Genomic DNA, 12,581 nt, shown 5'->3' on the forward strand with positions numbered 1-12,581 from the left:
TACTCATTGTATCTCTTTTGCTCGCATCCAAATCATTTATATAAATGACAAAAAGGAGAGGACTCAGCACCGATCCTTGTGGCACTCCACTGGTCACAGGTCTCCAGTCTGAAAAACAACCCTCCACCACCACCCTCTGTCTTCTACCTTTGAGCCAGTTCTGTATCTAAATGGCTAGTTCGCCCTGTATTCCGTGAGATCTAACCTTGCTCTCCAGTCTTCCATGGGGAACCTTGTCGAATGCCTTACTGAAGTCCATATAAATCATATCAACTGCTCTGCCCTCATCAATCCTCTTTATTACTTCCTCAAAAAACTCAATCAAGTTTGTGAGACATGATTTTCCACGCACAAAGCCATGTTGACTATCCCTAAAAAGTCAACGAGATAAAAACAATGACTGCAGATGCTGGAAACCAGATTCTGGATTAGTGGTGCTGGAAGAGCACAGCAGTTCAGGCAGCATCCAAGGAGCAGCAAAATCGACGTTTCGCGCAAAAGCCCTTTTCCCGAAACGTCGATTTCGAAGCTCCTTGGATGCTGCCTGAACTGCTGTGCTCTTCCAGCACCACTAATCCAGTATCCCTAATAAGTCCTTGCCTTTCCAAATACATGTACATCCTGTCCCTCAAAATTCACTCCAACAACTTGCCCACTACTTGTTAATTGTGATAGTGGGATCTGGTTACTACATAGTCTGGGAAAATACCAGGATATTTCTGTTTTAACTCCTCAGTTTCTTGGTCTTCCTTAGCTTCTCCACAACAAGGGGTACCACTCCCACCTTGGATCCTGCCAAATCATTCCCAAGAACAACTGAATTCCTGGAATTGATACTCTGTCAATCACTCCCACCGTAACTCCCTCAGACATGAGTTGACACTCCAACCTGATCTTATATAGGGGAATGCTAAATTTCTGTCCATCTACCCCACAAGTTACCACTTTCTCAGGTAACGGATCAGAAAGAGTGCATATTTGCTCATCTCCTACAATTGGCGACTGGTTAGATCCTGTACCTCTCAAAATTATAACTTCTTGTCCTCCTCCCCCTGTTTTTTCTGACTAAACTTTACCCACAGAAGCAAATTCTTTGCAAAGATCAGACACTAACTCCATACCCAGCCGCTGCCTAGGCTGTACACTCTCCTGTAGCTCCTCGGCTTTTCTTGGGATCTCCTTTACTACCTTCACTAATTCCACTGGCTTAGCTTCTTTTACCACATGCTTTCTCACAGTGCCTTTCTTTAATGACCAGCACAGTGACTTTACGTGTCCCACTTTACCACAGTGGAAACACCTGAGGCCTTTCACCTCCTTTCCACCCTCTTGGGCCTCTTTTTTATCCTGTGGTAAACACTTACCTGTGATCTCTACTCTTGGTTTCGTAATGTATGATCTCCCCTTCCTCTAACTTGTATCACTCACAGGATGAAATTCTGGCCAGAAGCTTGTCTTCTGCACCAACATGTATTCATCTGCTAATTCTGCTGTCCTTCTCACTTCCTGAACTTTCTGTTCCTCCATGTGAATTCTTACAATCTCTGAAAGTGAGTTTTTAAACTCTTCCTAGAGAATAGTCTCTCTTCAAGCCTCAAAGGTCTTATCTATTTTCAAAGCACCTACCCATTGATCAAAATGACTATGTTTAATTCTTTCGAATTCAACGTAAGTCTGTCCTGGTTCCTTCTTTAAGTTTCTGAACCAAGTCTATATGCTTCTGGTACCAATTCATGAGCACTTAAAATAACCTGTATTACCTCTTCATAATCTCTTGACCCCTCATCTGACAGCATGGCAAATACCTCACTCGCTCTGCCTAACAGTTTAGTTTGAACTAGCATTACCCATAAATCCTCAGACCATTCCATCTGCCTAGTCAAATTTTCAAATGAAATAAAGAAGTTTTCAACGTCTTTCTCAACAAAATGTGGGAGAGTTTTGACATATTTATATATATCACTACCTTCTCTTTTAATCCCCATCCTGTTAACTTCACTGACTAAGTCGTAACTTCTCAAATTCAAATTCTCTCTCTCTTTCTCTCCCTTTCTCTCTCTTTCTCTCTGTTCTCTCTCTCTTTTCTCTCTCCCTTTCTTATCTCTCTCTTTGCTCAGCTAAGATCCTTCTCTCTCTCTCTCTTTGCTCAGCTAAGATCCTTCTCTCTTTTTCCTATCTCTCTCCTCTCTCTTTCTCTCTCCCTTTGTTTATCTTCTAGCTCCATTTCCTCAATTGTAGTTCAAGTTTTTCTACCTCTACTGCACTTGTCTGTTTCTCTGACATCCTAAGTGTTTGAGTAACTCTCTTACAATTTCAGTTTTACCTTTGTGCTTGGTTAAACCCAAGTCTAACTTATTTGCTAATTCTAAAAGTATGACCTTTTTCTTTCCTTCTAAATTTTCTTGGCAAATTTGAGAATCATCTTCAAATCCCAGAACCTGTTGAGCAATTTTAAGAGCCATTGCTCTCACTTTTAATTTAACGAACTACAAATCACTGAAAGGAAACAAATTGTCTCACCTAAGTTTTATTTAAAGATCTAAGACACGAACCTGCAAGTGTTTAAAGCTGCTGGGACTTTTTGTAGCCCCAAATCTATTCAAATTGGTCTAATCCAGTTCAAATCCCGATGACAAGCTCCCGAACTGTTACAACATGGGGTAAACCCCTCTGTTAATTTAAAACCAGCAACACAGAAAAGATTTATTCCATGCATTAATCTGTGAACATTCGAGAGGTCAAAAAATATTTAATGTAAAAATTAACAACTTTATTTCTTAAAGTATAACAGACAATAAATAACTAACAACTATTTACAACTCCTTCCTCTAACCTATCTGTTACATTCCCTTCTCTAATGCTAGTCCGATAAAACTCCCAATTAAGATTTACAAAACAAAACTTCTTATCTCAAAACCAGGAAGCCTTCGGTTCCTCTCTGTATTCCTGTCTTCTTTTCTTCTTCTTGTAGACTCAGCTTCACAGGTTTACTGATTGATAAAGGTACTTTTAAGACAGCTATTCTCTGGGCAGTTTGCAGATGCTGGTTTGGCAGTTCTCCTCCCAACTGTTCAATCTTCCTCAGTCTTTTGCACCCACCCCCCAAGCATTGGATTGTGTCATTGGCTTTTAAGATTGTCAATAGACTCAATTCAAACTGGATTGGAGTTTTTTTGGGCGGGTATATTTAAACTGATTGGCCTAATTCAAATCTGTTTTTGTCTCCAGGCAACCAGCTACCCTAGCTACCCCAGTAGCTGGACCACATGTCTACATTGTATCTTATTGAAAACACTTGGTGCTGTCACTGCTAGCTTTTAACTCTCTTAAAGGTACAGTACACCCACATCTTCATAACACTTCCATCACTTTACTGATAATCGAGAGTAGATGGGGTGGTATTTGGCTGGGTTGGATTTGTCCAGCTTTTTATTTACATTACATACCTGGGCGATCGTCCACATTGTCGGTTAGATGCCAGTTTTGTAATTATACTGGAAGAGGGGACTTAGTTATACTTAGTTCTACTAATTACACTTAGCTAGGGGAATGGCACGTTTCGGAGCACACGTCTTCAACATTATTGCCAGATTGTTGTCAGGGCCCATAGCCTTTGCAGTATTCACTGTCTCCAACTGTTTTTTGATATCGCATGAAGTGAATTCAGTTGGTAATATGCCACTCTGTCAGTATGTTTTGAACGATCATCATCACCACATCATAGCATATAGAAACGTGGAAACTAGGAATAGCAATAGGCCATCAGCCCCTTTGAACCTGTTCCATCACTCATTATGATCGCAGCTGATTCCCTATCTCAAAGTCAGTTTCCCTCTTCCTCGCCATACCCCTTGATGCCTTTAATATCTAAATAATCTATCTCTTTCTTTAATATACTCAGTGACCTGGCCTCCACAGCTTTCTGTGGTAGAACATTCCACAGATTCACTGCCTTTTGGATGAAGAAATGGTTCCTCACCTCAGCCCTAAATCACCTACCTAATATCCTGTGCCTGATCCCTGGTCCAGACTCCGCAGCTCCTCCCTACATCTAGTCTGTGGACCCCTGTTGGAATGTTTTACATTTTAATCAGATCCCCTCCCATCCTTCTACACCCTAGTGATTACAGGCCCAGCTGAACCAACCTCGCCTCGTACGACAGTCCTGCCATCCCCAGTATCAGTCGAATAAACCTTCGCTGCACTCCCTCAATCGCAATATACTCTCTCCTAGGGAGAGCAAACTGCATTCAATACTGTAAGTGTAGTCTCATGAAGGCCCCGTCTAACTGCAAATCAAATCCTTTTGCAATGAAGGCTAACACACCATTTGCTCAGTGCACCTGTCTGTTTGCTTTCACTGACTGATGTACAAGGATACCCCAAATTCCTTTGTACTTCCACACTTCCCAATGAGTCGCTATAAAAATGGTATTCTGTTGTTCTGATTTTCACACCAAACTGTATAACATCACATTTATCCATATTATACTGCACCTGCCTTATGATTGCCCACTTAAGGAACTTATTCAAATCATCCTGCAACATCCTCGCATTCAGCTCACACTCATAATCCAACCAGGCTTTGTGTCATCATCAAATTTGGGAATGTTGTTGTTGGATCCCTCATGGATATTCAATGTGAATCATTGGGGCCCAATCCCTGATCCCTACAAGGGTGTATCCCTACTAGTCACCACCTGCCACCTCTCTTTTTCCGGTTTGTCAACCGGTTCCCAATCTGTGCTGTAAGTTATCCTCAATCCCAATTGCTTCAATTTTGAAGGTACAAAGTTCTCATACTCCACATTATCTTAAATGCCTTGAACTGGAAACATGTTTCTATGTTGTAACCTAATAATTCAATATGCCTGAGGAACGTAATGTTTGTGCATAATTATCTGCTGTAATAAATATCTGTTAGATTCTTCAATATGACAGGATCCATGCCTTGTTTCTTATGTTACAGGAAATAACTGTCCCATTAGGGTCAAACACTTTGTTAAAGACAAACTCTCACTACAATGTAGGAAATAAGACAGCCAACATGCACACAGCAAACCCTCATGACCAGCAATGGGATCAATTCACAGATAATCTGTTTTACTGTTGGATAGTTTCAGGATAAATATAGGTCCAGGACACTTCACCTCAGCTACCCGCCATGAGAGGGAATTGCATATTTCAACCAGGCTGTGGGTGGGAAACATTTTCCTGAATTCCCTTTTGGATTTGTTCATGACTGTCATATATTTATGACACTTGGTCACTAATATACTCAATGGGTAACTGCTGTAAGAAACGTAGGAACAGAAGTAGGCCATTCAGCCCCTTTAGCCTGCTCTGCCATTCTGTGAAGTCATGGCCGAACTGTGGTCCATATCCCTTGATACTGTTGCTTAAAAAAAAATTGTCTCTCTCAGAGAAGAGATAAAAAGTTTGATTTTGCAGTTTTTTTATGCTTTCCAACCAATGCGCTAAGAGGAATGTCAAACCCTTGCAGTTTATGTTCAACATGCAGAGATTTGAAGAGAGTTTGGTTCCTGTGCATCTGGGAGAAAGTGAGGATTGCAGATGCGGGAGAGTCAGGGTTAATAAAGAGTGGTGCTGGAAAAGCACAGCAGATCAGGCAGCATCCAAGGAGGAGGACAGTTGACATTTCGGGCATAAACTCTTCATCAGTCCTGAAGCAGGGTCCTGCCTGAAACGTCAACTCTCTTGCTCCTCGAATGCTGCCTGACCTCCTGTATATTTGTACAAGTTGTGACAAAGGTTCACAACATATACTTATTATGATTTGGAAACTTAATCTATAGTTGACAGAACCATGTGTATCTCAAGGTTTGATTTGTATTTTCATATGGTGTGGGTTAAGAAGGGGAGCTTTATATATAGGTTGAGCTATATTTTTGAATTCTGACAGTAATGGTAGGATGTTTGGAAGTTTGTTTGCATGCATTTAATTGAGTTTTTAAAAATTCTTTAACATGAATAGTTCAGTGTTTAAGAAATATGTAGAAGCTAGAAAAATATTAGGCTTTGCTGCTATAATACAGGAGGACAGAAACAGAAGTGAGTACGTTTAGAAAGACAGAACCATCAAGACAGAAGATCAAGAAATGTGTAGGTTTCTATCAGGGACAAAGGTAGGTAGAGAAAGGCCAGCAATAGCAACAATGCAGTTTAGCAGTTTCCAAAACAATCAAGGCAGAAGGAGACAAGTCCTGAATGGCTTAATGTCAGTAAGACAAAGGCAACAGCAATAAAAGGCAATGAAAGAAGAGTTTAAGGAACTCGTGTAAGAAATAAGTGAGCTTTGTTAGCAATTTGCTTAAGGGCTCAGGAAGAGATATTTTAAAAAAGCATTCAGTGAATGCACAAGTTTACCAAAAATAAACTCCAGCCACGGCCACAGAGAAATAAACTTTAAATTAGAAACAGTGTGACCCTTCACTGAGATTTGAGTATCTGTCAGTTTGGTGCTAGGAGCGCAGGATTGAATTTTTGTTTCTAATATTTGCAATTAGGCCATATCAAATAGTTCTTTGATGGTGGAAAATTCTTTTGTGCAATAAACCTTCATGTTCTTTTGTCAAAAGCACATTTGTGGATTCTTGTAGATATGGTCAACAACTGATCACTGCAGGAAACAAATTGCAAAATTAAACTTGCGGTCTCTCACTAGGATCAGATTTGTCTTACACTACCATCAACTGGAATCTTCTGCCTGTAGGAAGAGAGCAGAAGAATCCTGGGGCAATGTTACCTCAGTTGTAAAATGGGAAAAGGGTGTGTTTTTCCCTTTGCTTTGTGACCCACAATTGCTTTGGTATTGAGTAACATAAGAGCTTGGGTTTGAAGCCAGAGTCCGACATGAATAACCTCATTCAATGTGTCTTTAAATTGGAGGACTCCAGACCTGGAGCTCTCTGTACAGCTGATCTAGTATGACCAAACCAGGCCGGTATTAAACAAGCTTATTGTGTGGGAAAGATCTCTGATTACACAGAAAGCTGCGAGCTCATAAAAATCAGATTGAGTTTAAAAATAGCACTGAGCACAGAGTTTTATTGAATACATCGAGCACTGTCAGAACCACATCAAGTATGTAACCCTTGGAGAAATGCTGCCTTGATGGAGCAGTGAGTGAATGGAATGGAAGCAAACTCAATCTGCAATAAAGCAATGAACTCAAATCAAGTCTGGGTGGAGCTGGGGCAAGTGGCTTTGAGTTGGGAATGAACACTATAATTAGCCTCAGAGGTGGTGAAGGTGCAGATTTGGTCAGGATTCCACTATTTTAATGGGTGCCCCTAATATGTACATATGTAAACCGGAGTGTCAATGCATACACAGTAGCATATCTCTGAGAAGATAGCAAATCCTTACATTCATATAGTGCTTACCACAACCTCAGTACATCCCAAAACCTTTCCCCATTACTCACTGCAAAAGAAACATTAAGGATCAAACTTTTCCATCAAACTGTAAGGGAGAAGTATGAGTGGCTGCGTACAAGGACACATTTTCTTACAGAAACTGTTAATATTGCAACTGTTTATATTCCTGTGCTTGGTTGGTTCATATGATATTTTGTTTTGAAAAAGTGGCTGGAGGTCACAGTACCTGCGGCCTGTCAGTAATAAGGTGGGAGAAAGTCCTGGGCCTAAGTTTGGACCTGGAAATCTTTGAACTTCTCCAGCCTCTGAAACCTATGAGATACGCGTTGATTTTTCATCAGCCTCACCACTGGGGCCTGTGCCTTCAGACCAGATGGGCCAATGGGCTGAGAAGTGGCAGATGGAGTTTAATTCAGATAAATGCGAGGTGCTGCATTTTGGGAAAGCAAATCGTAGCAGGACTTATACACTTAATGGTTAGGTCCTAGGGAATGTTGCTGAACAAGGAGACCTTGGAGTGCAGGTTCATAGCTCGTTGAGAGTGGAGTCACAGGTAGATAGGATAGTGAAGAAGGCGTTTGGTATGCTTTCCTTTATTGGTCAGAGTATTGAGTACAGGAGTTGGGAGGTCATGTTCTGGCTGCGCAGGACATTGGTTAGGGCACTGTTGGAATATTGCATGCAATTCTGGCCTCCTTCCTATCAGAAAGATGTTGTGGAACTTGAAAGGGTTCAGAAAAGATTTACAAGGATGTTGCCAGGGTTGGAGGATTTGAGCTATAGGGAGAGGTTGAACAGGCTGGAGTTGTTTTCCATGGAGCATCGGGGGCTGAGGGGTGACCTTATAGAGGTTTACAAAATTATGAGGGGCATGGATAGGGTAAATAGGCAAATATTTTTCCCTGGGGTCGGGGAGTCCAGAACTAAAGGGCGCAGATTTCGGGTGAGAGGGGAAAGATATAAAAGAGACCTAAGGGGCAACTTTTTCACACAGAGGGTGGTACATGTATGGAATGAGCTGCCAGAGGAAGTGGTGGAGGCTGGTACAATAACAACATTTAAAGGCTTTTGGATGGTATATGAATAGGAAGGGTTTGGAGGGATATGGGCTGGGTGCTGGCAGCTGGGACTAGATTGGGTTGGGATAACTAGTCAGCATGGACGGGTGGGATCAAAGGGTCCGTTTCCATACTCTACAACTCCATGACTCTATGAGCTGCCAACACCCTGCCTGTGGAACCCCTCCACCTCTGAACATCTGCCTCCTCCTTTAAGACACTCCTTATATCTACCTCTTGGCTAAGACTTTCATCACCAGTCCTAATATGTTTTGATGTTGTATGGGGTCAGGTTTTGCTTGATGACACACTTTGAAGCAGCTTGAGATGTAGTAAAGACACTACATCAATGCACTTTGTTGTTGCTGCTGCTTTAATGGCATGGACCATTCAGTACAATACAACATCGCCACACAGAGACATCAGTGTAATGGCACAGTTGGCTGGTGATCCCACTGCCAGGTATTAGCTGCTGCTCTCCATACAACAAATGATGCCACGGTTCTAGCTACCAGGCCCTCTCGGCAGGGCTCTCTCTCTGACTTTTGAATATCTACAGGAGTGAAGGCCTCAGGCTTTGGTTTAGACTGACTAGGCTGTTATTGAGATGTCTGCTCCTTTATATCTAACATAGAATTTGCAGGCCATTCAGCCCTAATGGACCATGCCCAATAGCCCAGGACTGTTCTCACTCCTCCTCCCTCATCTCAGTCCACCACCAGACCATTTACTCCTTTCTCCCTCATACACCTACTTTATTTCCCCTTAAAAGCATCTGCATTATTGCCTTCAATTACAGTTTCTGGGAACGAATCCTACATTCTCATCAATCCTTCAGTAAAGGAGTTTCATCTGAATTCCCTAATGGATTTATTAGTGACTCTTTATATTTTTGACTGTTAGCCCTGATCTCTTTTGCAAGTACAAACATCTTCACTGAATCTATTCTCAAATGTTTGCACAATTTTAAAGATCTGCAGTCCACGTTAAAGCAAGAGAGTTCTTCCTGATATCTTGGCCAATGTCATTAATACGGATTAACTGGTCATTATCACAATACAGCTGGCAAATTGGGGCCTTACTGCAGGCAAACTTTCTGTCATTTCCTACATTATAACTTCTGTCTCCTCCCACTCCAAAATCCTAGGAGTTCATCTGAAATGAAGGGTATTTTTAGACCCTGAACAAATACATGTGTGTAAATATAATTGTAGAAGATATGAAAGTAGAGGAGAGGTTTATGATGGAGCGTGATGAACATAGGTAGAGAAGGAGGAGAAGTAGAGTTGAATACCATGTGGAAAAATAGGTAGAGAAATTTGCTGTTGAATTGGACGTTGACTGTGATCCAGGTTGACTCAGATTGGATTAGGACCAGACCACTTCACTCCCCTCCAGCCTTCACTTTTCTAAAGGTAAGAGAACCAGTTTCTTTAGTTATTACTGATAGTTATGATCTCTCCAAAGTAGTTTTGTCTTTGAAAGTTCTAGTTTTGTAACTTCTCCCCAATGCCTCGACATCCTTGTTGGATTACGGAGGATCGGGAGAAGTGCGGGGCTCTTACCATCCACTTGGAAAGAGAAGTGGGGCATTTCCCATGGGGCAGCCCCTTGTGCCAATAATCCTAACATTCCAAAACAAAAAGAATGTATTTGGCACAAGGCCTTGTAGACTAAGAGCCAAAGTAACTCCCAAGCTGAGAAAGCCATCTCTGAACACAGCAAGACGATGCCTTAGAAAAATTTGCAAATCCATTTCTGAAGTGGTCTGGTCCTAATCCAATCTGAGTCAACCTGGATCACAGTCAACGTCCAATTCAACAGCAAATTTCTCTACCTATTTTTCCACATGGCATTCAACTCTACTTCTCCTCCTTCTCTATCTATGTTCATCACGCTCCATCATAAACCTCTCCTCTACTTTCATATCTTCTACAATCATATTTACACACATGTATTTGTTCAGGGTATAAATATGCCCTTCATTTCAGATGAAATCCTAGGATTTTGGAGTGGGAGGGGACAGAAGTTATAATGTAGGAAATGACAGAAAATTTGCCTGCAGTAAGGCCCCAATTTGCCAGCTGTATTGTGATAATGACCAGTTAATCCGTATTAATGACATTGGCCAAGATATCAGGAAGAACTCTCTTGCTTTAACATGGGCCAGACTTTTTCACAGCCACGTAAGAGGGGCAGACTCATCCTTGATTTATTTTTTCGTTCATGGGATATGAGCGCCTTGTTGCCCATCAAACACGAAAATAAAAAACAGCTGATGCTAGAAATCTGAAACAAAACCAGAAACCGCTGTAAAAACTCAACAGGTCTGGCGGCATCTGTGGAGAGAAAGTTAACCTTTTGGATCAAGTGAACCTTCTTCAGAACTGATTGTAGCTAAGAAATGGTTGGAATATATATCGATGCTGGGGGGGGAAATGGGGGGGGGGGGGTGTCAGAGAGGGGTAAATGATAGGTGGAGATGGAGGCCAGAGAGAGAGAGAGAGACCAGCAGAAGGGAAGGTAAAGGAGTGGGTAAAGGTCGGCCTGTTCTCTCTCCTGAACAAAAGAACCAAAATAAAACTGCAGATTCTGCGAATCAGAAGCAAAAGCAGAAATTGCTGGAAAATTTCAGCAGGTCTGGCAGCATCTGTGGAGAGAAATCAGAGTTAACGTTTCATGTCCAGTGACCTTTCTTGTGAATATGCTTCTGATTTCAAGAGGAGATGTGGAGTTCTTTGCTGTTTTGTCTCCTGCTCTGATCTGAACTTTGGGTAGATTATCTGGCGATTGTTCTTACAATGCGAATGGTGCTGCTCAGGGCCCTTTGGACAGACGAAGGCATGAGCTCCAGTCGAGTTAACTTTTAAAGTTTGATTGTTCAGTTGCGTTGCTTTCTCAGTTGTAAAAGCGAATCTTAACCACGAGTTGTGATTGATGCGGAAATGAAAATGGAACAATAATTACCACATCAATGACATAGGCTACATTTTTATTTGTTCCAGGAAGGAGATGCTGGGGTTGGATTGGGGTGGACAAAGTTAAAAATCACACAACACCAGGTTATGACAACCACCTGATAAAGGAGCAGTGCTCCGAAAGCTAGTGCTTCCAATTAAACCTGTTGGACTATAACCTGGTGTTGTGTGATTTTTAACTTTAAAGAGTAAGTTTGCAAGTCACAGAAAATTTGGGTGTTTTCTACAAGTTCTGTTAAAAATTATTTTCATTGGCTGCTAAAGGGCTTTATGACATCCTGAAGTTGCGTGAGAGGTGCTAGAGAAATGCAAGTTTGCTCGTCCTGCTGCTTTCTTGGTGAAGTAATTCCCTTGGCTGTTGTTTCACCACTGACACTGTTCTCTGGCAGGGTTTCGGAGATGGAGCTGGGGAGTACTGGCTGGGGAATGAGGCCATTTACTTGCTGACCAGCCAACGGCTCCACTCATTACGGATTGAGCTGAGGGACTGGGATGGAAACCAAGTCTATTCCTTATATGAGAAATTCCACTTGAGCAGTGAGAAGCAGAATTACAGGTACAGTGTTTGGTTTTGCTTGAAACAGTCACTGAGAGACTAATAAAAGTCACTCTGAGTAAAACAAATGATTTCCAAACAACAATATCACTCTCCACACTTTCCAAGACTCCTGTGATTCATGAAGTCATCAAACTTGATGTAGCAGATTTTACTACTTTGCAAGTGGGCGGCACGGTGGCACAGTGGTTAGCACTGCTGCCTCACAGCGCCAGAGACCCAGGTTCAATTCCCGCCTCAGGCGACTGACTGTGTGGAGTTTGCATGTTCTCCCCGTGTCTGTGTGGGTTTCCTCCGGGTGCTCCGGTTTCCTCCCACAGTCCAAAGATGTGCAGGTCAGGTGAATTGGCCATGCTAAATTGCCCGTAGTGTTAGGTAAGGGGTAGATGTAGGAGTATGGATGGGTTGCACTTCGGCGGGTCGGTGTGGACTTGTTGGGCCGAAGGGCCTGTTTCCACACTGTCAGTAATCTAAAATCTAAAAAAATATACCCAGGCCAGGATCACAGATAAAATTCTTGCTTAGATAAAAGTTTACTTTTTAAAACTCTACAAGGCAAAGTCACCATAGTCCTCTCTCCCATTAGAGA

At 42.0% G+C, this 12,581-nt stretch overlaps 1 protein-coding gene across 1 annotated transcript in view; it reads left to right on the forward strand.

Moving 5' to 3' along the window:
* Positions 1–12,035, forward strand: part of angpt4 (angiopoietin 4) — a 125,321-nt gene extending 113,286 nt beyond the window's left edge. The window contains exon 7 of the mRNA XM_043709991.1: positions 11,826–12,035. Within this exon, the coding sequence (XP_043565926.1) occupies positions 11,826–12,035 (210 nt within the window). The remainder of the gene's footprint in view (positions 1–11,825) is intronic.
* The last annotated feature ends 546 nt before the right edge of the window (positions 12,036–12,581 follow it).

This window comes from Chiloscyllium plagiosum, chromosome 20 (genome assembly GCF_004010195.1).
Source record: "Chiloscyllium plagiosum isolate BGI_BamShark_2017 chromosome 20, ASM401019v2, whole genome shotgun sequence".
NCBI lineage: Eukaryota > Metazoa > Chordata > Chondrichthyes > Orectolobiformes > Hemiscylliidae > Chiloscyllium > Chiloscyllium plagiosum.